This window comes from Heterodontus francisci, chromosome 19, assembly GCF_036365525.1.
Source record: "Heterodontus francisci isolate sHetFra1 chromosome 19, sHetFra1.hap1, whole genome shotgun sequence".
Lineage (NCBI taxonomy): Eukaryota > Metazoa > Chordata > Chondrichthyes > Heterodontiformes > Heterodontidae > Heterodontus > Heterodontus francisci.
This window is the reverse complement of record NC_090389.1, coordinates 13271131-13296828: the sequence shown is the minus strand read 5'-3', so window position 1 is coordinate 13296828 and position 25698 is coordinate 13271131. Positions and strand designations below refer to the sequence as shown.

Below are 25698 nucleotides of genomic sequence, written 5' to 3'. Positions count from 1 at the left end.
CCGTCTGCCCCGTCTTTAACATTAGGCGATGCTCCGTCCGCCCCGTCTTTAACAGTAGGCGATGCTCCGTCTGCCCCGTCTTTAACAGTAGGCGATGCTCCGTCTGCCCCGTCTTTAACAGTAGGCGATGCTCCGTCTGCCCCATCTTTAACAGTAGGCGATGCTCCGTCTGCCCCATCTTTAACAGTAGGCTAGGCTCCGTCTGCCCCATCTTTAACAGTAGGCGATGCTCCGTCTGCCCCATCTTTAACAGTAGGCGATGCTGCATCTGCCCCGTCTTTAACAGTAGGCGATGCTCCGTCTGCCCCGTCTTTAACAGTAGGCGATGCTCCGTCTGCCCCATCTTTAACAGTAGGCTAGGCTCCGTCTGCCCCATCTTTAACAGTAGGCTAGGCTCCGTCTGCCCCATCTTTAACAGTAGGCGATGCTCCGTCTGCCCCATCTTTAACAGTAGGCGAGGCTCCGTCTGCCCCGTCTTTAACAGTAGGCCGTGCTCCGTCTGCCCCATCTTTAACAGTAGGCGATGCTCCGTCTGCCCCATCTTTAACAGTAGGCGAGGCTCCGTCTGCCCCGTCTTTAACAGTAGGCCATGCTCCGTCTGCCCCATCTTTAACAGTAGGCTCGGCTCCGTCTGTCCCGTCTTTAACAGTAGGCGAGGCTCCGTCTGCCCCGTCTTTAACAGTAGGCGATGCTCCGTCTGCCCCGTCTTTAACAGTAGGCTAGGCTCCGTTTGCCCCGTCTTTAGCAGTAGGCGATGCTGCATCTGCCCCGTCTTTAACAGTAGGCGAGGCTCCGTCTGCCCCGTCTTTAACAGTAGGCCATGCTCCGTCTGCCCCATCTTTAACAGTAGGCTCGGCTCCGTCTGTCCCGTCTTTAACAGTAGGCGAGGCTCCGTCTGCCCCGTCTTTAACAGTAGGCGCTGCTCCGTCTGCCCCGTCTTTAACAGTAGGCTAGGCTCCGTCTGCCCCGTCTTTAACAGTAGGCGATGCTCCGTCTGCCCCATCTTTAACAGTATGCGATGCTCCGTCTGCCCCGTCTTTAATAGTAGGCTAGGCTCCGTTTGCCCCGTCTTTAGCAGTAGGCGATGCTGCATCTGCCCCGTCTTTAACACTAGGCGATGCTCCGTCTGCCCCGTCTTTAACAGTAGGCGATGCTCCGTCTGCCCCATCTTTAACGCTAGGCGATGCTCCCTCTGCCCCGTCTTTAACAGTCGGCGATGCTCCCTCTGCCCCGTCTTTAACAGTAGGCGTGCTCCGTCTGCCCCATCTTTAACAGTAGGCGATGCTCCGTCTACCCCATCTTTAACAGTAGGCGATGCTCCGTCTGCCCCGTCTTTAACAGTCGGCGATGCTCCGTCTGCCCCGTCTTTAACAGTAGGCGATGCTCCGTCTGCCCCGTCTTTAACACTAGGCGATGCTCCGTCTGCCCCGTCTTTAACAGTCGGCGATGTTCCGTCTGCCCCGTCTTTAACAGTAGGCGATGCTCCGTCTGCCCCGTCTTTAACATTAGGCGATGCTCCGTCTGCCCCGTCTTCAACAGTAGGCGATGCTCCGTCTGCCCCGTCTTTAACAGTAGGCGATGCTCCGTCTGCCCCGTCTTTAACAGTAGGCGATGCTCCGTCTGCCCCGTCTTTAACATTAGGCGATGCTCCGTCTGCCCCGTCTTTAACAGTAGGCGAGGCTCCGTCTGCCCCGTCTTTAACAGTAGGCGATGCTCCGTCTGCCCCGTCTTTAACATTAGGCGATTCTCCATCTGCCCCGTCTTTAACATTAGGCGATGCTCCGTCTGCCCCGTCTTTAACAGTAGGCGATGCTCCGTCTGCCCCATCTTTAACAGTAGGCGATGCTCCGTCTGCCCCGTCTTTAACAGTAGGCGATGCTCCGTCTGCCCCGTCTTTAACATTAGGCGATGCTCCGTCTGCCCCGTCTTTAACATTAGGCGATGCTCCGTCTGCCCCGTCTTTAACAGTAGGCGATGCTCCGTCTGCCCCGTCTTTAACATTAGGCGATGCTCCGTCTGCCCCGTCTTTAACATTAGGCGATGCTCCGTCTGCCCCATCTTTAACAGTAGGCGATGCTCCGTCTGCCCCGTCTTTAACAGTAGGCGATGCTCCGTCTGCCCCGTCTTTAACATTAGGCGATGCTCCGTCTGCCCCGTCTTTAACATTAGGCGATGCTCCGTCTGCCCCGTCTTTAACAGTAGGCGATGCTCCGTCTGCCCCGTCTTTAACATTAGGCGATGCTCCGTCTGCCCCGTCTTTAACATTAGGCGATGCTCCGTCCGCCCCGTCTTTAACAGTAGGCGATGCTCCGTCTGCCCCGTCTTTAACAGTAGGCTAGGCTCCGTTTGCCCCGTCTTTAGCAGTAGGCGATGCTGCATCTGCCCCGTCTTTAACAGTAGGCGATGCTCCGTCTGCCCCGTCTTTAACAGTAGGCGATGCTCCGTCTGCCCCATCTTTAACAGTAGGCGATGCTCCGTCTGCCCCATCTTTAACAGTAGGCTAGGCTCCGTCTGCCCCATCTTTAACAGTAGGCGATGCTCCGTCTGCCCCATCTTTAACAGTAGGCGAGGCTCCGTCTGCCCCGTCTTTAACAGTAGGCCATGCTCCGTCTGCCCCATCTTTAACAGTAGGCGATGCTCCGTCTGCCCCATCTTTAACAGTAGGCGAGGCTCCGTCTGCCCCGTCTTTAACAGTAGGCCATGCTCCGTCTGCCCCATCTTTAACAGTAGGCTCGGCTCCGTCTGTCCCGTCTTTAACAGTAGGCGAGGCTCCGTCTGCCCCGTCTTTAACAGTAGGCGATGCTCCGTCTGCCCCGTCTTTAACAGTAGGCTAGGCTCCGTTTGCCCCGTCTTTAGCAGTAGGCGATGCTGCATCTGCCCCGTCTTTAACAGTAGGCGCTGCTCCGTCTGCCCCGTCTTTAACAGTAGGCTAGGCTCCGTCTGCCCCGTCTTTAACAGTAGGCGATGCTCCGTCTGCCCCATCTTTAACAGTATGCGATGCTCCGTCTGCCCCGTCTTCAACAGTAGGCGATGCTCCGTCTGCCCCGTCTTTAACAGTAGGCGATGCTCCGTCTGCCCCATCTTTAACAGTATGCGATGCTCCGTCTGCCCCGTCTTCAACAGTAGGCGATGCTCCGTCTGCCCCGTCTTTAACAGTAGGCGATGCTCCGTCTGCCCCATCTTTAACAGTAGGCGATGCTCCGTCTGCCCCATCTTTAACAGTATGCGATGCTCCGTTTGCCCCGTCTTTAGCAGTAGGCGATGCTGCATCTGCCCCGTCTTTAACGCTAGGCGATGCTGCGTCTGCCCCATCTTTAACAGTCGGCGATGCTCCCTCTGCCCCGTCTTTAACAGTAGGCGTGCTCCGTCTGCCCCATCTTTAACAGTAGGCGATGCTCCGTCTACCCCATCTTTAACAGTAGGCGATGCTCCGTCTGCCCCGTCTTTAACAGTCGGCGATGCTCCGTCTGCCCCGTCTTTAACAGTAGGCGATGCTCCGTCTGCCCCGTCTTTAACACTAGGCGATGCTCCGTCTGCCCCGTCTTTAACAGTCGGCGATGTTCCGTCTGCCCCGTCTTTAACAGTAGGCGATGCTCCGTCTGCCCCGTCTTTAACATTAGGCGATGCTCCGTCTGCCCCGTCTTCAACAGTAGGCGATGCTCCGTCTGCCCCGTCTTTAACAGTAGGCGATGCTCCGTCTGCCCCGTCTTTAACATTAGGCGATGCTCCGTCTGCCCCGTCTTTAACAGTAGGCGAGGCTCCGTCTGCCCCGTCTTTAACAGTAGGCGATGCTCCGTCTGCCCCGTCTTTAACATTAGGCGATTCTCCATCTGCCCCGTCTTTAACATTAGGCGATGCTCCGTCTGCCCCGTCTTTAACAGTAGGCGATGCTCCGTCTGCCCCGTCTTTAACAGTAGGCGATGCTCCGTCTGCCCCGTCTTTAACATTAGGTGATGCTCCGTCTGCCCCGTCTTTAACATTAGGCGATGCTCCGTCCGCCCCGTCTTTAACAGTAGGCGATGCTCCGTCTGCCCCGTCTTTAACAGTAGGCTAGGCTCCGTTTGCCCCGTCTTTAGCAGTAGGCGATGCTGCATCTGCCCCGTCTTTAACAGTAGGCGATGCTCCGTCTGCCCCGTCTTTAACAGTATGCGATGCTCCGTCTGCCCCGTCTTTAACAGTAGGCGATGCTCCGTCTGCCCCATCTTTAACAGTAGGCTAGGCTCCGTCTGCCCCATCTTTAACAGTAGGCGATGCTCCGTCTGCCCCGTCTTTAACAGTATGCGATGCTCCGTCTGCCCTGTCTTTAACAGTAGGCGATGCTCCGTCTGCCCCATCTTTAACAGTAGGCTAGGCTCCGTCTGCCCCATCTTTAACAGTCGGCGGTGCTCCGTCTGCCCCATCTTTAACAGTAGGCGATGCTCCGTCTGCCCCATCTTTAACAGTAGGCTAGGCTCCGTCTGCCCCATCTTTAACAGTAGGCGATGCTCCGTCTGCCCCATCTTTAACAGTAGGCGAGGCTCCGTCTGCCCCGTCTTTAACAGTAGGCCATGCTCCGTCTGCCCCATCTTTAACAGTAGGCTCGGCTCCGTCTGTCCCGTCTTTAACAGTAGGCGAGGCTCCGTCTGCCCCGTCTTTAGCAGTAGGCGATGCTGCATCTGCCCCGTCTTTAACAGTAGGCGATGCTCCGTCTGCCCCATCTTTAACAGTAGGCGATGCTCCGTCTGCCCCGTCTTTAACAGTAGGCCATGCTCCGTCTGCCCCATCTTTAACATTAGGCGAGGCTCCGTCTGCCCCGTCTTTAACAGTAGGCGAGGCTCCGTCTGCCCCGTCTTTAGCAGTAGGCGATGCTGCATCTGCCCCGTCTTTAACAGTAGGCGATGCTCCGTCTGCCCCATCTTTAACAGTAGGCGATGCTCCGTCTGCCCCGTCTTTAACAGTAGGCCATGCTCCGTCTGCCCCATCTTTAACAGTAGGCTCGGCTCCGTCTGTCCCGTCTTTAACAGTAGGCGAGGCTCCGTCTGCCCCGTCTATAACAGTAGGCGATGCTCCGTCTGCCCCGTCTTTAACACTAGGCGATGCTCCGTCTGCCCCGTCTTTAACAGTAGGCGATGCTGCGTCTGCCCCATCTTTAACACTAGGCGATGCTCCGTCTGCCCCATCTTTAACAGTAGGCGATGCTGCGTCTGCCCCATCTTTAACACTCGGCGATGCTCCGTCTGCCCCGTCTTTAACAGTAGGCGATTCTCCGTCTGCCCCGTCTTTAACAGTAGGCGATGCTCCGTCTGCCCCGTCTTTAACAGTAGGCGATGCTGCGTCTGCCCCATCTTTAACAGTCGGCGATGCTCCCTCTGCCCCGTCTTTAACAGTAGGCGATGCTCCGTCTGCCCCATCTTTAACAGTAGGCGATGCTCCGTCTGCCCCGTCTTTAACAGTAGGCGATGCTCCGTCTGCCCCGTCTTTAACAGTAGGCGATGCTCCGTCTGCCCCGTCTTTAACAGTCGGCGATGCTCCGTCTGCCCCGTCTTTAACAGTAGGCGATGCTCCGTCTGCCCCGTCTTTAACATTATGCGATGCTCCGTCTGCCCCGTCTTCAACAGTAGGCGATGCTCCGTCTGCCCCGTCTTCAACAGTAGGCGATGCTCCGTCTGCCCCGTCTTTAACAGTAGGCGATGCTCCGTCTGCCCCGTCTTTAACATTAGGCGATGCTCCGTCTGCCCCGTCTTTAACAGTAGGCGAGGCTCCGTCTGCCCCGTCTTTAACAGTAGGCGATGCTCCGTCTGCCCCGTCTTTAACATTAGGCGATTCTCCATCTGCCCCGTCTTTAACATTAGGCGATGCTCCGTCTGCCCCGTCTTTAACAGTAGGCGATGCTCCGTCTGCCCCGTCTTTAACATTAGGCGATGCTCCGTCTGCCCCGTCTTTAACATTAGGCGATGCTCCGTCTGCCCCGTCTTTAACAGTAGGCGATGCTCCGTCTGCCCCGTCTTTAACAGTAGGCTAGGCTCCGTCTGCCCCGTCTTTAGCAGTAGGCGATGCTGCATCTGCCCCGTCTTTAACAGTAGGCGATGCTCCGTCTGCCCCGTCTTTAACAGTAGGCTAGGCTCCGTCTGCCCCGTCTTTAACAGTAGGCGATGCTCCGTCTGCCCCATCTTTAACAGTAGGCGATGCTCCGTCTGCCCCATCTTTAACAGTAGGCTAGGCTCCATCTGCCCCATCTTTAACAGTAGGCGATGCTCCGTCTGCCCCATCTTTAACAGTAGGCGAGGCTCCGTCTGCCCCGTCTTTAACAGTAGGCCATGCTCCGTCTGCCCCATCTTTAACAGTAGGCTCGGCTCCGTCTGTCCCGTCTTTAACAGTAGGCGAGGCTCCGTCTGCCCCGTCTTTAACAGTAGGCGATGCTCCGTCTGCCCCATCTTTAACAGTAGGCTCGGCTCCGTCTGCCCCGTCTTTAACAGTAGGCGAGGCTCCGTCTGCCCCGTCTTTAACAGTAGGCGAGGCTCCGTCTGCCCCGTCTTTAACAGTAGGCCATGCTCCGTCTGCCCCATCTTTAACAGTAGGCTCGGCTCCGTCTGTCCCGTCTTTAACAGTAGGCGATGCTCCGTATGCCCCATTTTAACAGTAGGCGATGCTGCATCTGCCCCGTCTTTAACAGTAGGCGAGGCTCCGTCTGCCCCGTCTATAACAGTAGGCGATGCTCCGTCCGCCCCGTCTTTAACACTAGGCGATGCTCCGTCTGCCCCGTCTTTAACAGTAGGCGATGCTGCGTCTGCCCCATCTTTAACACTCGGCGATGCTCCGTCTGCCCCATCTTTAACAGTAGGCGGTGCTGCGTCTGCCCCATCTTTAACACTCGGCGATGCTCCGTCTGCCCCGTCTTTAACAGTAGGCGATTCTCCGTCTGCCCCGTCTTTAACAGTAGGCGATGGTCCGTCTGCCCCGTCTTTAACACTAGGCGATGCTCCGTCTGCCCCGTCTTTAACACTAGGCGATGCTCCGTCTGCCCCGTCTTTAACACTAGGCGATGCTCCGTCTGCCCCGTCTTTAACAGTAGGCGATGCTCCGTCTGCCCCGTCTTTAACACTAGGCGATGCTCCGTCTGCCCCGTCTTTAACACTAGGCGATGCTCCGTCTGCCCCGTCTTTAACAGTAGGCGATGCTCCGTCTGCCCCGTCTTTAACACTAGGCGATGCTCCGTCTGCCCCGTCTTTAACACTAGGCGATGCTCCGTCTGCCCCGTCTTTAACAGTAGGCGATTCTCCGTCTGCCCCGTCTTTAACAGTAGGCGATGCTCCGTCTGCCCCGTCTTTAACAGTAGGAGATGCTCCGTCTGCCCCGTCTTTAACAGTAGGCGATGCTCCGTCTGCCCCGTCTTTAACACTAGGCGATGCTCCGTCTGCCCCGTCTTTAACAGTAGGCAATGCTCCGTCTGCCCCGTCTTTAACACTAGGCGATGCTCCGTCTGCCCCGTCTTTAACACTAGACGATGCTCCGTCTGCCCCGTCTTTAACAGTAGGCGATTCTCCGTCTGCCCCGTCTTTAACAGTAGGCGATTCTCCGTCTGCCCCGTCTTTAACAGTAGGCGATGCTCCGTCTGCCCCGTCTTTAACAGTAGGCGATGCTCCGTCTGCCCCGTCTTTAACACTAGGCGATGCTCCGTCAGCCCCGTCTTTAACAGTAGGCGATGCTGCGTCTGCCCCATCTTTAACACTCGGCGATGCTCCGTCTGCCCCATCTTTAACACTCGGCGATGTTCCGTCTGCCCCGTCTTTAACAGTAGGCGATGCTCCGTCTGCCCCGTCTTTAACATTAGGCGATGCTCCGTCTGCCCCGTCTTCAACAGTAGGCGATGCTCCGTCTGCCCCGTCTTTAACAGTAGGCGATGCTCCCTCTGCCCCGTCTTTAACATTAGGCGATGCTCCGTCTGCCCCGTCTTTAACAGTAGGCGAGGCTCCGTCTGCCCCGTCTTTAACAGTAGGCGATGCTCCGTCTGCCCCGTCTTTAACATTAGGCGATTCTCCATCTGCCCCGTCTTTAACATTAGGCGATGCTCCGTCTGCCCCATCTTTAACAGTAGGCGATGCTCCGTCTGCCCCGTCTTTAACAGTAGGCGATGCTGCATCTGCCCCGTCTTTAACAGTAGGCGATGCTCCGTCTGCCCCGTCTTTAACAGTATGCGATGCTCCGTCTGCCCCGTCTTTAACAGTAGGCGATGCTCCGTCTGCCCCATCTTTAACAGTAGGCTAGGCTCCGTCTGCCCCATCTTTAACAGTAGGCGATGCTCCGTCTGCCCCGTCTTTAACAGTATGCGATGCTCCGTCTGCCCCGTCTTTAACAGTAGGCGATGCTCCGTCTGCCCCATCTTTAACAGTAGGCGATGCTGCATCTGCCCCGTCTTTAACAGTAGGCGATGCTCCGTCTGCCCCGTCTTTAACAGTAGGCTAGGCTCCGTCTGCCCCGTCTTTAACAGTAGGCGATGCTCCGTCTGCCCCGTCTTTAACAGTATGCGATGCTCCGTCTGCCCCATCTTTAACAGTAGGCTAGGCTCCGTCTGTCCCGTCTTTAACAGTAGGCGAGGCTCCGTCTGCCCCGTCTTTAACAGTAGGCGATGCTCCATCTGCCCCGTCTTTAACAGTAGGCGATGCTCCGTCTGCCCCATCTTTAACAGTAGGCGATGCTGCATCTGCCCCGTCTTTAACAGTAGGCGAGGCTCCGTCTGCCCCGTCTATAACACTAGGCGATGCTCCGTCTGCCCCATCTTTAACAGTAGGCGATGCTGCATCTGCCCCGTCTTTAACAGTTGGCGAGGCTCCGTCTGCCCCGTCTATAACAGTAGGCGATGCTCCGTCTGCCCCATCTTTAACACTAGGCGATGCTCCGTCTGCCCCGTCTTTAACAGTAGGCGATGCTGCGTCTGCCCCATCTTTAACACTCGGCGATGCTCCGTCTGCCCCATCTTTAACAGTAGGCGATTCTCCGTCTGCCCCGTCTTTAACAGTAGGCGATGCTCCGTCTGCCCCGTCTTTAACAGTAGGCGATGCTGCGTCTGCCCCATCTTTAACAGTCGGCGATGCTCCCTCTGCCCCGTCTTTAACAGTAGGCGATGCTCCGTCTGCCCCATCTTTAACAGTAGGCGATGCTCCGTCTGCCCCGTCTTTAACAGTAGGCGATGCTCCGTCTGCCCCGTCTTTAACAGTCGGCGATGCTCCGTCTGCCCCGTCTTTAACAGTAGGCGATGCTCCGTCTGCCCCGTCTTTAACATTAGGCGATGCTCCGTCTGCCCCGTCTTCAACAGTAGGCGATGCTCCGTCTGCCCCGTCTTCAACAGTAGGCGATGCTCCGTCTGCCCCGTCTTTAACAGTAGGCGATGCTCCGTCTGCCCCGTCTTTAACATTAGGCGATGCTCCGTCTGCCCCGTCTTTAACAGTAGGCGAGGCTCCGTCTGCCCCGTCTTTAACATTAGGCGATGCTCCGTCTGCCCCGTCTTTAACATTAGGCGATGCTCCGTCTGCCCCGTCTTTAACAGTAGGCGATGCTCCGTCTGCCCCGTCTTTAACAGTAGGCGATGCTCCGTCTGCCCCGTCTTTAACATTAGGCGATGCTCCGTCTGCCCCGTCTTTAACATTAGGCGATGCTCCGTCTGCCCCGTCTTTAACAGTAGGCGATGCTCCGTCTGCCCCGTCTTTAACAGTAGGCTAGGCTCCGTCTGCCCCGTCTTTAGCAGTAGGCGATGCTGCATCTGCCCCGTCTTTAACAGTAGGCGATGCTCCGTCTGCCCCGTCTTTAACAGTAGGCTAGGCTCCGTCTGCCCCGTCTTTAACAGTAGGCGATGCTCCGTCTGCGCCATCTTTAACAGTAGGCGATGCTCCGTCTGCCCCATCTTTAACAGTAGGCTAGGCTCCGTCTGCCCCATCTTTAACAGTAGGCGATGCTCCGTCTGCCCCATCTTTAACAGTAGGCGAGGCTCCGTCTGCCCCGTCTTTAACAGTAGGCCATGCTCCGTCTGCCCCATCTTTAACAGTAGGCTCGGCTCCGTCTGTCCCGTCTTTAACAGTAGGCGAGGCTCCGTCTGCCCCGTCTTTAACAGTAGGCGATGCTCCGTCTGCCCCGTCTTTAACAGTAGGCGAGGCTCCGTCTGCCCCGTCTTTAACAGTAGGCCATGCTCCGTCTGCCCCATCTTTAACAGTAGGCTCGGCTCCGTCTGTCCCGTCTTTAACAGTAGGCGAGGCTCCGTCTGCCCCGTCTTTAACAGTAGGCGAGGCTCCGTCTGCCCCGTCTTTAACAGTAGGCCATGCTCCGTCTGCCCCATCTTTAACAGTAGGCTCGGCTCCGTCTGTCCCGTCTTTAACAGTAGGCGATGCTCCGTATGCCCCATTTTAACAGTAGGCGATGCTGCATCTGCCCCGTCTTTAACAGTAGGCGAGGCTCCGTCTGCCCCGTCTATAACAGTAGGCGATGCTCCGTCCGCCCCGTCTTTAACACTAGGCGATGCTCCGTCTGCCCCGTCTTTAACAGTAGGCGATGCTGCGTCTGCCCCATCTTTAACACTCGGCGATGCTCCGTCTGCCCCATCTTTAACAGTAGGCGGTGCTGCGTCTGCCCCATCTTTAACACTCGGCGATGCTCCGTCTGCCCCGTCTTTAACAGTAGGCGATTCTCCGTCTGCCCCGTCTTTAACAGTAGGCGATGCTCCGTCTGCCCCGTCTTAAACACTAGGCGATGCTCCGTCTGGCCCGTCTTTAACACTAGGCGATGCTCCGTCTGCCCCGTCTTTAACACTAGGCGATGCTCCGTCTGCCCCGTCTTTAACAGTAGGCGATGCTCCGTCTGCCCCGTCTTTAACACTAGGCGATGCTCCGTCTGCCCCGTCTTTAACACTAGGCGATGCTCCGTCTGCCCCGTCTTTAACAGTAGGCGATGCTCCGTCTGCCCCGTCTTTAACACTAGGCGATGCTCCGTCTGCCCCGTCTTTAACAGTAGGCGATTCTCCGTCTGCCCCGTCTTTAACAGTAGGCGATGCTCCGTCTGCCCCGTCTTTAACAGTAGGCGATGCTCCGTCTGCCCCGTCTTTAACAGTAGGCGATGCTCCGTCTGCCCCGTCTTTAACACTAGGCTATGCTCCGTCTGCCCCGTCTTTAACAGTAGGCAATGCTCCGTCTGCCCCGTCTTTAACACTAGGCGATGCTCCGTCTGCCCCGTCTTTAACACTAGGCGATGCTCCGTCTGCCCCGTCTTTAACAGTAGGCGATTCTCCGTCTGCCCCGTCTTTAACAGTAGGCGATTCTCCGTCTGCCCCGTCTTTAACAGTAGGCGATGCTCCGTCTGCCCCGTCTTTAACAGTAGGCGATGCTCCGTCTGCCCCGTCTTTAACACTAGGCGATGCTCCGTCAGCCCCGTCTTTAACAGTAGGCGATGCTGCGTCTGCCCCATCTTTAACACTCGGCGATGCTCCGTCTCCCCCGTCTTTAACAGTAGGCGATTCTCCGTCTGCCCCGTCTATAACAGTAGGCGATGCTGCGTCTGCCCCGTCTTTAACACTAGGCGATGCTCCGTCTGCCCCGTCTTTAACACAAGGCGATGCTCCGTCTGCCCCGTCTTTAACAGTAGGCGATGCTCCGTCTGCCCCATCTTTAACAGTAGGCGATGCTCCGTCTGCCCCGTCTTTAACGCTAGGCGATGCTGCGTCTGCCCCATCTTTAACGCTAGGCGATGCTCCGTCTGCCCCATCTTTAACAGTAGGCGATGCTCCGTCTGCCCCATCTTTAACACTCAGCGATGCTCCGTCTGCCCCGTCTTTAACACTAGGCGATGCTCCGTCTGCCCCGTCTTTAACACTAGGCGATGCTCCGTCTGCCCCGTCTTTAACACTAGGCGATGCTCCGTCTGCCCCGTCTTTAACAGTAGGCGATGCTCCGTCTGCCCCGTCTTTAACGCTAGGCGATGCTGCGTCTGCCCCATCTTTAACAGTCGGCGATGCTCCCTCTGCCCCGTCTTTAACAGTAGGCGATGCTCCGTCTGCCCCATCTTTAACAGTAGGCGATGCTCCGTCTGCCCCATCTTTAACACTAGGCGATGCTCCGTCTGCCCCGTCTTTAACAGTAGGCGATGCTCCGTCTGCCCCGTCTTTAACATTAGGCGATGCTCCGTCTGCCCCGTCTTCAACAGTAGGCGATGCTCCGTCTGCCCCGTCTTTAACAGTAGGCGATGCTCCGTCTGCCCCGTCTTTAACAGTAGGCGATGCTCCGTCTGCCCCGTCTTTAACATTAGGCGATGCTCCGTCTGCCCCGTCTTTAACAGTAGGCGAGGCTCCGTCAGCCCCGTCTTTAACAGTAGGCGATGCTCCGTCTGCCCCGTCTTTAACATTAGGCGATTCTCCATCTGCCCCGTCTTTAACAGTAGGCGATGCTCCGTCTGCCCCGTCTTTAACAGTAGGCGATGCTCCGTCTGCCCCGTCTTTAACATTAGGCGATGCTCCGTCTGCCCCGTCTTTAACATTAGGCGATGCTCCTCTGCCCCGTCTTTAACAGTAGGCGATGCTCCGTCTGCCCCGTCTTTAACAGTAGGCTAGGCTCCGTTTGCCCCGTCTTTAACAGTAGGCGATGCTGCATCTGCCCCGTCTTTAACAGTAGGCGATGCTCCGTCTGCCCCGTCTTTAACAGTAGGCTAGGCTCCGTCTGCCCCGTCTTTAACAGTAGGCGATGCTCCGTCTGCCCCATCTTTAACAGTAGACGATGCTCCGTCTGCCCCATCTTTAACAGTAGGCGATGCTCCGTCTGCCCCATCTTTAACAGTAGGCGATGCTCCGTCTGCCCCGTCTTTAACAGTAGGCGATGCTCCGTCTGCCCCGTCTTTAACAGTAGGCGATGCTCCGTCTGCCCCGTCTTTAACAGTAGGCGATGCTCCGTCTGCCCCGTCTTTAACAGTAGGCGATGCTCCGTCTGCCCCGTCTTTAACAGTAGGCGAGGCTCCGTCTGCCCCGTCTTTAACAGTAGGCGATGCTCCGTCTGCCCCGTCTTTAACAGTAGGCTAGGCTCCGTCTGCCCCGTCTTTAACAGTAGGCTCGGCTCCGTCTGCCCCATCTTTAACAGTAGGCGATGCTCCGTCTGCCCCATCTTTAACAGTAGGCTAGGCTCCGTCTGCCCCATCTTTAACAGTAGGCGATGCTCCGTCTGCCCCATCTTTAACAGTAGGCGATGCTCCGTCTGCCCCATCTTTAACAGTAGGCGAGGCTCCGTCTGCCCCGTCTTTAACAGTAGGCCATGCTCCGTCTGCCCCGTCTTTAATAGTAGGCTCGGCTCCGTCTGTCCCGTCTTTAACAGTAGGCGAGGCTCCGTCTGCCCCGTCTTTAACAGTAGGCGATGCTCCGTCTGCCCCGTCTTTAACAGTAGGCGATCCTCCGTCTGCCCCGTCTTTAACAGTAGGCGATGCTCCGTCTGCCCCGTCTTTAACATTAGGCGAGGCTCCGTCTGCCCCGTCTTTAACAGTAGGCGAGGCTCCGTCTGCCCCGTCTTTAACAGTAGGCGATGCTGCGTCTGCCCCGTCTTTAACAGTAGGCGATGCTCCGTCTGCCCCGTCTTTAACAGTAGGCGATGCTCCGTCTGCCCCATCTTTAACAGTAGGCGATGCTCCGTCTGCCCCGTCTTTAACAGTAGGCGATGCTGCGTCTGCCCCGTCTTTAACATTAGGCGAGGCTCCGTCTGCCCCGTCTTTAACAGTAGGCGAGGCTCCGTCTGCCCCGTCTTTAACAGTAGGCGAGGCTGCGTCTGCCCCGTCTTTAACAGTAGGCGATGCTCCGTCTGCCCCGTCTTTAACAGTAGGCGATGCTCCGTCTGCCCCATCTTTAACAGTAGGCGATGCTCCGTCTGCCCCGTCTTTAACAGTAGGCGATGCTCCGTCTGCCCCGTCTTTAACAGTAGGCGATGCTCCGTCTGCCCCGTCTTTAACAGTAGGCGATGCTGCGTCTGCCCCGTCTTTAACAGTAGGCGATGCTCCGTCTGTCCCGTCTTTAACAGTAGGCGATGCTCCGTCTGCCCCATCTTTAACAGTAGGCGATGCTCCGTCTGCCCCGTCTTTAACAGTAGGCGATGCTCCGTCTGCCCCGTCTTTAACAGTAGGCGAGGCTCCGTCTGCCCCGTCTTTAACATTAGGCGAGGCTCCGTCTGCCCCGTCTTTAACAGTAGGCGAGGCTCCGTCTGCCCCGTCTTTTACAGTAGGCGAGGCTCCGTCTGCCCCGTCTATAACAGTGGGCGAGGCTCCGTCTGCCCCGTCTTTAACAGTAGGCAAGGCTCCGTCTGCCCCGTCTTTAACAGTAGGCAAGGCTCCGTCTGCCCCGTCTTTAACAGTAGGCGAGGCTCCGTCTGCCCCGTCTTTAACAGTCGGCGAGGCTCCGTCTGCCCCGTCTTTAACAGTAGGCGAGGCTTCGTCTGCCCCGTCTTTAACAGTAGGCGAGGCTCCGTCTGCCCCGTCTTTAACAGTCGGCGAGGCTCCGTCTGCCCCGTCTTTAACAGTCGGTGAGGCTCCGTCTGCCCACTCAGGTGGACACGATAGATTCCATGGTGCTATTTCAAAGAAGAGCGGGTATTTCTCCCCAGTGTGCTGGCCAATATTTATCCCTCAATCAACATCACAAAAGCAGATTATCAGGTCATTATCACATTGCTGTTTGTAGGAGCTTGCTGTATGCAAATTGGCTTCTGCATTTCCTACATTACAACAGTGACTACACTTCATAAAAACATAAGAAATAGGAGCAGGAGTAGACCATACAGCCCCTCGAGCCTGCTCCGCTATTTAATATGAACATGGCTGATCTTCTGCCTCAACTCCACTTTCCCGTCTGCTCTCCATATCCCTTGATTTGCTGAGAGACCAGAAATCTGTCTATCTCAACCTTAAATATATTCAATGATGGATCATCCACAACCCTCTGGGGTAGACAATTCCAAAAGATTCACAATCCTTTGAGTGAAGGAATTTCTCCTCATCTCAGTCCTAAATGATCGATCCCTGAGACTGTGCCCCTGTGTTCCAGATTCCCCAGCCTCTCGATGCCTACCCTGTCAAGTCTCTTCAGGATCTTGTATATTTCAATGAGATCACCTCTCATTCTTCTAAACTCCAGAGAGTATAGGTCTAATTTACTCAGCCTCTCATCATTGGACAACTCTCTCATCCCAGGAACCAATCAAGTAACCCTTCCCTGTACCGCTTCCAAGGCAAGTATACCCTTCCTTAAATATGGAGACCAAAACTACGCAATACCCCAGATGTGTTCTCACCAAAACTCTGTATAATTTTAGCAAGACATCCTTCTTCTTGTACTTCAATCCCATTGCAATAAAGGCCAACATGACATTTGCCTTCCTAATTGCTTACTGTACCTACATGCTACCTTTCTGTGTTCCTTGTATGAGTACACCCAAGTCTCTCAACATCAACATGCAGAAGTTTCACACCTTTTAAAAATATTTCAAAAGTACTTCATTGGCTGTAGGGTGTGAAAGGACTTTCTATAAATGTAAGTTCTTTCATTTTTGACTTAGTTTATTTTATAGAATTAGAGCGTAGTGGGCACGCTGTTCCTCATAATCACTGGACAAGTTCTGGGCTAATAATTGAAAGGCAGCACTGACTGTTAAAGGAGAATCATTTTTGACTAATTTGATTGTGTTGTTTGATGATGTAACGGAGAGTGTTGATGGGAGTAGTAGGTTGACATTGTGTATACGGACTTTCAAAAGGTGTTTAACCAAGTGTCTCATCATAAACATGGCAGCAAAATTGAAGCTCATGGGATTAAAGGTACAGTTGCAGTATGGATATGAATTTGGCTTAGGGACAGACAGCAGTGAGCAGTTGGTTTTTTTTCAGACTGGAGAGAATTTTAGTGATGTCCCATAAGGGTCAGTATTGGAACCACTGCTCTTTTTGATATATATTAATGATCTGGACTTGGGTTTACAGGGCATCATTTCAAAGTTTGCAGATAAAACTTGGAAATGTCGTAATCAGTGAGGAGGATAGTAACAGACTTCAGGAGGGCAGAGATAGGTGAAATGGGCAGACAAATGGCAGATGCAATTGAACAGAGAAATGTACAGTGCTACATTTTGATGGGAAGAATGAGGAGAGGCAATATAAACATAAATGGTAGAATTTTAAAGGGAGTGTCAGAACAGAGGGACCTGAGGGTGTACGTACAGAAGTCTCTGAAGCTGGCAGGACAAGTCGATAAAGCTGTTGAAAAGACATATGGGATCCTTAGCTTTATTAATAGAGGAATAGAATTAAAAACAGTAAGGAAGTAATGCTAAACTTTTATAAAACGGTGGTTAGGCCTCAACTGGAGTGCTGTGTCTAATTCTGTCTGTTAGAAAGGATATCAAGACCTTGGGGAGAGTGCAAAAGACATTTCCTAGGATGGAACCAGGGATGAGGGACTTCGGTTATATGGAGAGACAGGAGAATTCGGGATTGTTCTCCTTAAAGGAGAGAAGGTTGAGAGGAGATTTGATAAAAATTTACAGTGCTGTGGGGAAAGTGCAAGGGAGTGCAATTGGTTAGATAGCTGTATCAAAGAGTCAGCACAGATACAATGGGCTGAATGGCCTCCTCTGTGCAGCATCAATTTCTGATGCTAAGATTCTAATTAATTTCCTGTATATTGTTGCTGTGACTAATCTCAGGGCGGTGACACGCTGGTGACTCACTGACTGCAATGGTTCGATCAATACAGTTTGGGTGTTCTCTAAAATCAATTCCCAAATTTAAAAAAAATCCAACATTTAGAATGTGATACAATGCTGCTAAACCAGTAACCAGATATATGAAATATTTTTGGGTGCTTGCTGCTCCCATTATCTTCCCACAGATGGTGCCAATAGATGGTGCCAATAGATGGTGGAAGAATTAATTTATTCTATGGCACAGCAGCACCATCTGGAGGCCAGAGGGTAGAATTACAGGACCAGAACCACTGCTTAAATAGGAGGCAGAGAGGAGGAGAAAGGAAAGGTTTAGCACCTTAGCAGTAAGGAGCTTTATTTGCATGGGCCAAATCTGCCTGTTTAAACCAAATGACAGACCTTTGCTATCGGTAACTTTAATTGTTGAGATCATGGGGAACAACCCCATGTTTAGAGAATTAGTGGATGCTGCACATTCGGCCCATTCTGCATGTGTTGGCTCTTTGAAAGAGCTATCCATTAGCCCCATTCCCCTGCTCTTTCCCCGAAGCCCTGAAAATCTTCCCTTTTCAACGATTTATCCAATTCCCTTTAGAAAATTATTATCGAATCTGCTTCCAGCATCTTTCAGGCAGTGCATTCCTCATCATAACAAATTGCTGCGTAAAAAATAAATTCTCCTTATGTCATCTCTGGTTCTTTTGCCAATTATCTTAAATCTGTGTCCTGTGGTTACCCACCCTCCTTCCAGCTGAAACAGTTTCGACTTATTTATTCTACCAAAATTCTATTAAATCTCTGCTCTAAGAAGAACAGCTCCAGTTTCCAATCAAAAATAAAGATTTCTGACCATAATTTGCTGTAGCAGGGCATTTTATGGTGTCTGCCATTAGCTCGACTTGCAAGTTCAGGTTTTTAAACTTTTAGTCTGGCAAGTTGCTGAAAGTGTAAGCTGATTAACAGTGCAGGGACAGCAACGGGGCAACTGGGACCTGAATGAACAGGGCAAGCAACTGTGTATCTCCTTAACCAATCAGATTGAAGGATTGTGAAATTAACAGTGCAAGGACTGAGAAGGAAGTGTACATTAGAGTGGGTGAATTCAATGTCAACTCAGATATCGAAAGAGAAGACTGGATTGAGTTTTTACATTTTACATTTTTTAAATCTTCAATTAAAACCTGGGGGAATGAGACTGTACTTTTGCTCTGTATGGGGTAAGGTTATTTCTGTGTCTCAGATGGGGACTGATGCTTGCGGAGGGACGGAGGGGAGTGTTTAAGAGGCTTCTTGATATTGTTAGTGATATTGAGCTTCCAACACTGCGGTTGCTCTCAGCCCCTCAATCAGCTGGACCCGGGTTCTGGCCAATTGTTCAGGTGGAGCTGCCTAGAGATTGGCCAGGGAGTTAATCCACCTTAGGTAGGACTACATGGACAGAACTTCAGCAAGAACTGTAAATCTACCATGGGAAGGAAGGGGAGGGAAAACAACTTTTATAACCAGGGATAACTGAGACAAAGGAGAGAAGAATGGCCAAACAAACTTTTCATCTCAAAGAAATGTTGCAAATCCACCCTGAGAGGCTGAAGAAAAACATATTCAGTAGTGTAAATAACTGGGAATAAAAGGTTCAGGGAGAGAATAATAAAATGACTTGTATTTTAAACAAGTTTTGTGAAGCAGGTAAATGGCATTGTTAATCTTTACATCTCTCAGTATCAGTTAAGGTGTGTAACATTGTCAGTGTTGTGATATGTTGATCAGTAAATCTGCTGTAATACAGCAATGGATAGACCTTGTCACCTTTTAGGATTCCTCAGAACTGGGAGCAATGATGCTGTTGGTCACGAGGTTAAGTACAGCTGGAGCAGGGAACTATTAAATCTTCTAGTGTGTCCTTCCATAGAGACAGATTGTACCCTCATTACAGCATCTAACATGTCTGTGTACATTGTATAAAACCTGTATGTTACAAAATACAACATACCTGTATACTGTAAGTCTACTATCTGGAGATTTTATACATTAAAGACAAATTTAAAAGCAGAGTATCTTCAAGCTTTTCTTGTGGTTGTCTGTAAGAAGTCACTTGCTGAGAGTTAGGAAGGTAGAGTGTTGCCTGTGCCTTATTCCGTTCCCTGTGGTCCTTTAGCAACAGCAGTTGTGTCCTGTTCAATCTTTAACCTTCTCTCTCCCTTGTCATTATACAGAAACCGGGATCATCAAAACCTCATACAATCTTGACCTGGATCAGAAACCAGGACTTGCAGTCAACCTGTTGGTAATTGTAGCTTTTGATGAGAGCTACCTCTACAGCTCTTTGGCTAATGTCACAGTATATCTGATGGATGTGAATGATAATGACCCACAGTGCACTCCCCCCATTTTAGTGTAAGTGCCAGTAACCACACAATTCCTTCTGAGTTTTTTATTCAGAGTTTTTCTTTTGTCAGTCTCTCACAGGGCAGGAAGATATTGGACTCATAGCCTCTGGCTGTCAACTGTTGGAGGGCTCTTCCAGACTGTCTTGGCAATGGCGATATATCATGGGATATTCACTTTCCGGGACCAGCCGAGTGGGCTGTCATTGTTATAAACTTACAGCATGATATTGATTTGATTTAGATTTGATTTGATTGAGAGATACAGCACTGAAACAGGCCCTTCGGCCCACCGAGTCTGTGCCGACCATTAACCACCCATTTATACTAATCCTACACTAATCCCATATTCCTACCACATCCTCACCTGTCCCTATATTCCCCTACCACCTACCAAGACTAGGGGCAATTATAATGGCCAATTTACCTATCAACCTGCAAGTCTTTTGGCTGTGGGAGGAAACCGGAGCACCCGGAGGAAACCCACGCAGACACAGGGAGAACTTGCAAACTCCACACAGGCAGTACCCAGAATTGAACCCGGGTCGCTGGAGCTGTGAGGCTGCGGTGCTAACCACTGCGCCACTGTGCCGCCCATTGCATATAAATGCAATGATACAAAACTATCCAGCAGCAAATGATGAGATCAAACTCCAGCACAAGTGTAGCCTTCTTTGTTGAGCTCAGGTCAGATCAGCCACAATCCAACTTGTCAGGTTGGTAGCAATCTCACCTCTGAGTCAGAGACTTGAGCACAAAATCCAGGCTGACTCTCCAGTGCAGTACTGAGGGATGTAAAAGATCCCATTGCACTATTTTGCAAAAGAGCCGGGAGCTTTCCTCAGTGTCCTGGCCAAAATGTATTCCAGAACCAACATCACTACATTGGATTAACTGGTCATTATCCCAATGCTGTTTGTGGGATCCTGCTGTGCACAAATTGGCAGCTGCATTTCGCCCACTACAGCAGTGACTACAGTTCAAAAGTGTTTCATTGGCTGTAAAGTGATATGGGATGCCCTGAGGTTGTGAAAGGCGCTATGTAAATGCAAGTCCTTTGTTCATCCGTTGTCAGCCCTTATCTTAATGAGTTACCATCTCCATGGATGAATTAGCTGCATCGAGCAATTCTCTGCCAATTTAAATTAAGAAATGAGTCTTTGATTGCAACAGAATATAACAATAATCTAACAATGTTTATTTTCATTACAGAGGTAACCCAGGACGTAGCGGCAGTGTTGACTCAGAGATATTGAAGATTGTTTGTAACAATTTGGAGAATCCTTCATTGGGGAATGAAGAGGGGTGGAGCAGAGTAGAAAATACATGGTCCATGCAAGAGTGGGATTGGTCAATTTAATGATCTTTCCTTGTTCAACTCCTGCTGGTGTCGATGTTCTCCATTTGGCTGCGAGGGTGGTTTTGGACAAACGCTTAATCTGTTAAATGTGAAAAGCGTTTAAATCAAGAGACCAAGTTGAATGTTCAAGGCCCAGCAGTTAGGAAACCAGGACTGGGTGAGAAGACAAGATTATAACTAGTTCAATCTGTGCAGTTACTGCGAAACAGCAGGAGAGAGGAAAACGTAGAGAAACAGTCAGCAAGTGGCAGGACGTCAGGAATTTAAAATCCAAAGATTTGTCCACTCCACAGCATTAGAGAGCTGGATGTATTCTGTATCATTTACATTGGGATCAATCCAGTTAACACTGTCTCCTTACTGTCTCCCTCCAGGGCTGAGATCCCAGAAACAACTCCTGTTGAAACAATCCTCTTCGACCTGACTTGCAGTGATCCTGATTATTCCAACACTAATCTTTCATATACAATTGTAGCCAATGACAACTCGCGTTTTAAATTCAAATATCACGCCAATAGTGTGAGGGTAAGAGACTGTTCCCAGGCCTAGAAATCAGATATTGTCTGAAAATGGGCATGGGGAGGGTACTGGGATTACAGTAATGGTGCAGGGTGCTGGGAGTACGGGCAAGGGGAGGGTGCTGGGATTACGGGCACGGGGAGAGTGCTGGGATTAGGGGCATGGGGAGGGTGCTGGGATTACGGGCAAGAGAAGGGTGCTGGGATTACGGGCACAGGGAGGGTGCTGGGATTACGGGCACAGGGAGGGTGCTGGGATTACGGGCAAAGGGAGGGTGCTGGGATTACGGGCACAGGGAGGGTGCTGGGATTAGAGGCACGGGGAGTGTGCTGGGATTAGAGGCACGGGGAGGGTGCTGGGATTAGGGGCACAGGGAGAGTGCTGGGATTACAGGCATGGGGAAGGTGCTGGGATTAGGGGCACGGGGGGTGTGCTGGGATTACGGGCACGGGGAGAGTGCTGGGATTACGGGCATGGGGAGAGTGCTGGGATTACGGGCATGGGGAGAGTGCTGGGATTATGGGCACGGGGAGGGTGCTGGGATTACGGGCACGGGGAGAGTGCTGGGATTACGGGCACGGGGAGAGTGCTGGGATTACGGGCACGGGGAGGGTGCTGGGATTACGGGCACGGGGAGGGTGCTGGGATTACGGGCACGGGGAGTGTGCTGGGATTACGGGCACGGGGAGTGTGCTGGGATTACGGGCACGGGGAGTGTGCTGGGATTACGGGCACGGGGAGTGTGCTGGGATTACGGGCACGGGGAGGGTGCTGGGATTACGGGTACAGATCCATAAGGTGTGCTGCCTGTGGCCGCAAACCAGCTGCCTGTTGAGTGAGTGAAATCCCTTTCTGTTGATCAAGGTGCCAGGCTGGTGATGCAGAGCGCACACTATGAGTCTGAACATAGCATTGGTCATCTCCTTGATGCACCGATGGGCCACAGCCTGTGAGATCCCACACCTGTTTCCAATGGATCCCTGGAAAGATCAGGAGGCGTAGAGTTGACCGCCACAGTTATCTTCAATGCCACTGGCCTTGGGTGTCCAGAGATAGTTGAGCAGTGTAAGGTAGACTTGCTCCCAGGGATTGGCCCTTCTTCGCTCAGGAGGCAGTTGATGCTCCCCTCTGCATCCTTCTCCAGCATGCCAACCCGGAGGCTGGCCCTTTTGTTGCTCCTGACATTCCTGCTGGTGCCTGGACCTCCTGCCCTCTGCGCTGCTCCTCCTCCTCCTCGGGTGGGGGGCTGCCATGAAGACTGGGTGGATCAGACACATGGCAGGTGGGTTCTCTCCTAGCTCTGTGCATTATTGGCAGCCCACCTCCTCCAAAAACCTTTCCCTTGCTCGTCCCTTGGGAGCAGATATCACTGCCCCTCAGTGTCCCTTGCAGAATGCACCATCCCCCCCCAATGATGGCATGTTCACAGCCACCCCCCCCCCCCCAGTTAGTGATGCCACCTTTACCACCTTTACCGCCCCCACCCCCGTTCAGCCACCATCTGGCAATGGCCTCAATTCCCACCTTCCTTTCCAAAGTGCATCGGCTCTCAGTCCAGCTGCTTGGCAGAGGAAGCAATGAACTCTTTGCTCCTTGCTGCCTCCTTTAACCAGGCAGGGCTCTGAAGCCCCATGATTCCCTTGCGCTGTTCATAAAATTCTGAACTTCCGTTTGAACGTGTCCCGGCTGCATTTTACGGCTCCCCGCCACTGGTCCTGTTTTTACAGACCCAGTAAAAGTCTGGCTTGTATGTGCAGTTAGTGGCACCTTACACCATGGCGAAGGTTTTGTCCTGCTTCTTTCTATCAACATGGAAGGAGATGTAAGTGTTCCTGCGGATGCAGAGATCTTTGTTGATCGCCCTGATGCAGCGGGGTGCACTGCAAACTGGGAGATATTGCTGATGTCACCTTCTGCAGCAGAAAGCAGGCTGTGGTATAAAGACTGAGGGGCAAGATGATTTTGTGAAGAGAAATGTCACGGTGACCTTGAAAGCCATAGCCGGTGCCGTCCATACCCTGCTTTGAGGCCACAGTTGTGGCTGCAGCAGGTGACAGAGCTCAGTGTTCCCCTCCTTGGTGAAGTGAAGGTGCCTCAGACATTGCTGTTGAGGTAGGAGAAGTTCTCCCTGAAGAACACTTCTCCTGCTCTGTGATATCTTCTTGTTGCTTCCACTGGTCTATTCCCAAAGGCAGTCCGACCAGACCACCCGTGTTTGGAGCCAGGCAATTTGTGAGGCAAAGAGCAAAAATGCAACAGCAGCAAAACCTCTTTCTGTGTAGAGAGTGCTAGAACACTGCCAAAAACACCCAGCAGTCAAACAGTGGGCTGAAACAGTAATCCAGCAACTTACCTGTAATTATTGCATGATTCCTTTTAAATAGTGTTGGTGAGGGAGGAAGGCGGGGGTCTTGTAAGCCAGTAAGCGTGAGTTCAGCATGTGGTGTACAAGCTGCTGGGGTAATTCAAAATGGAAGGTGGATCCTGCAAAAAGTGCCAGCCTTTAAGCAGCTGATATAATTCCCAGCTGGAACGATGCCAGCACCACCTCCTCTTCCAACAGCAAGGAGCCCCACTTCCTGCCTGAGAGATGGTAAGCAGCCTACTCCATCCCGGTAGGAAGTGGGGCTCTGCCCTATTGGTCGAGGCCTAATTTCTAGGCTTAGGGAGGAGGGGGGGATTTGAGTAATAAATTCACTGGAAAGGGAATGGCATCCTGACTCTCATCCGGCTCCAGGCACACCCACCTCTTTCCATTGGCTGAGGACTCTTAGATGCTCTGCTCGAGCACTTGCTGAGGGCAGTATTGAGTGACATTGTGCACAGGATGGAGAAAGACTTGGTTGTCCTACTGGGCCTGGGAGTGCTGTGGGCACCCCCTGCTGCTTGGCAGGGCGTCCAGCAGCCGTGGGTTTGGTGCAGCCGAGTGGCAAGGCAGGAATGGCTCCAGGGGCCCCACGGTTGCTGCCTCACCACTAACAATTTACGCTCTCTGCTTTTGTAGGTGAATGAGAGCCTCGATTATGACTCTGCCAAGATAGCAAGTCTGGATTTCCAGTACACAGCCACGGTCATTGTGACAGATGATGGAACACCCCCACGGACAAGTAAGAATCACAATTGTCTGAGGGCTGCACAGTTACTGACCTCAAACTATACCTTAAATCAGTTGTCACGGACGTTATCCTTGTCCTCACCAATTTTGTGCCCTCATTTTCCCATCTCCTGAACTGAAGACACTGGTAACCTGCTGGTACCTCACCCGAGAGGAAACCTTCACATCCCTGTCTTCACCCAACATTCACTCCTGCTTATTCCTGCAATTCCATTGGATCAGAAAGAAAGAAGGTCCATTTATGCAGCAACTTTCATGACCAAAGCACTTTACAGCCAATGAACTACTTTTGAAGTGTAGTCACTGTTGTAATATAGGAAACACAGCAGCCTATTTGTACACAGCAAGATCCCACAAACTGCAATATGATAATGACCAGCTCATCTGTTTTAGTGATGTTGGTTAAGGGATAAACATTGGTCAGGAGCTCACTTGCTCTTTTTCAAAAAGTGCCATGGGATCTTTTGCATCCACCTGAAAGGGCAGACAGGGCTTTGGTTTAACATCGCAACAGAAAGACAGCACCTCTGACAGTGCAGCACTCCCTCAGCCTGCATTGTGTGCTGAATCTCTGGAGTGGGTCTTGTAGCTATGATTCAAAGGTGACAGGGAGTGCTATCACTGACCAGGGCTGACACCTGGATACAAAATCAGAAGCAGGACCTTGGCTTATTTCCCTCTGTAGCCGGTAGAAGCTGAGGGTATTTGGAGCACCCAAACAGCTGCAATCAAAATAAAGGCTCCCTCAATAGTTACTACACAGTGGATGAGGTACTCACCCACGGAGAGCCGATCTCAGCAAAGAGCTCAAGAAATGGCGACCCGCCCATGCGGCCGCACGCCAAAGAGCTGCCGCAATCTTCAGGTGGCGGCTCATTTAAATAGCCGGGGCGGCCCGCAACCCCCCAATCATGTGGAGGGGGCGGGCTGTCTGTCCCCGGAAATGGCGTCAGCTGCCTTTGTGTGCAGGCGCTGATGCCATTTTTAAAGGGCAGTCAGCCCTGCTGGCTTATTTAAATATTTAAAGACATATTCAATAAAATTAAATATATTCATTTCTTTTGTCCCTCTCCCCCCCAATAACAATTACATTAACTACTTTCCCTTCCCCCCCAAAACACTTACCTTTAACGTTTGACCTTTCACACTGCCCCCCGGCCCCAAACTGCACCAAGTTTAAAGTACAACCCTTCTCACCATCCTCTACACCCATGACGTTCATTTGACCCCCACCCCCACCACCCCACACTGATAAACCTACCTCCTACCCCCTCCCCACCAGTGTGCGTGCCTCGTTTCCCCCAATGGGGATCCAAAGGCGTGGGAGTGCCAGCCGCCACACCAAAGATCGCGGTGGGCTCTCAAGATCTGAGGTAAGTATATGTAAATGTATTAATTTTATTCATGTGACTATGTTAATTCTGGTCCCGTTGCCCAGCAGCGGGGGCGCTGCTACAGTGCCTCACTGTTACCGGGAGGATTGAGCCAGGCCCTGCCGGTGTCAAGGTTCATCCGGATCCATCTTCACCCGGCCCCAACACGTATCTTGACATCGAGGGCTGCTGAAACTCAAGCCTTATATCTCTTTGCAGACTCCTTATGTCCTCCTCACAACTTGTACCGTCGGCAAAATTGGCT

At 52.4% G+C, this 25698-nt stretch overlaps 1 protein-coding gene across 4 annotated transcripts in view; it reads left to right on the top strand.

Annotated features, from left to right (window-relative positions):
* The window catches only part of LOC137380364 (cadherin-related family member 4-like), a 177448-nt gene that overhangs the window by 86435 nt on the left and 65315 nt on the right, over window positions 1–25698 (top strand). For all 4 annotated transcript variants that reach the window (XM_068052295.1, XM_068052294.1, XM_068052291.1 and 1 more), the window contains exons 9-11: window positions 18896–19076; window positions 20801–20951; window positions 23950–24052. In XM_068052295.1, the coding sequence (XP_067908396.1) occupies window positions 18896–19076; window positions 20801–20951; window positions 23950–24052 (435 nt within the window). The remainder of the gene's footprint in view (window positions 1–18895; window positions 19077–20800; window positions 20952–23949; window positions 24053–25698) is intronic.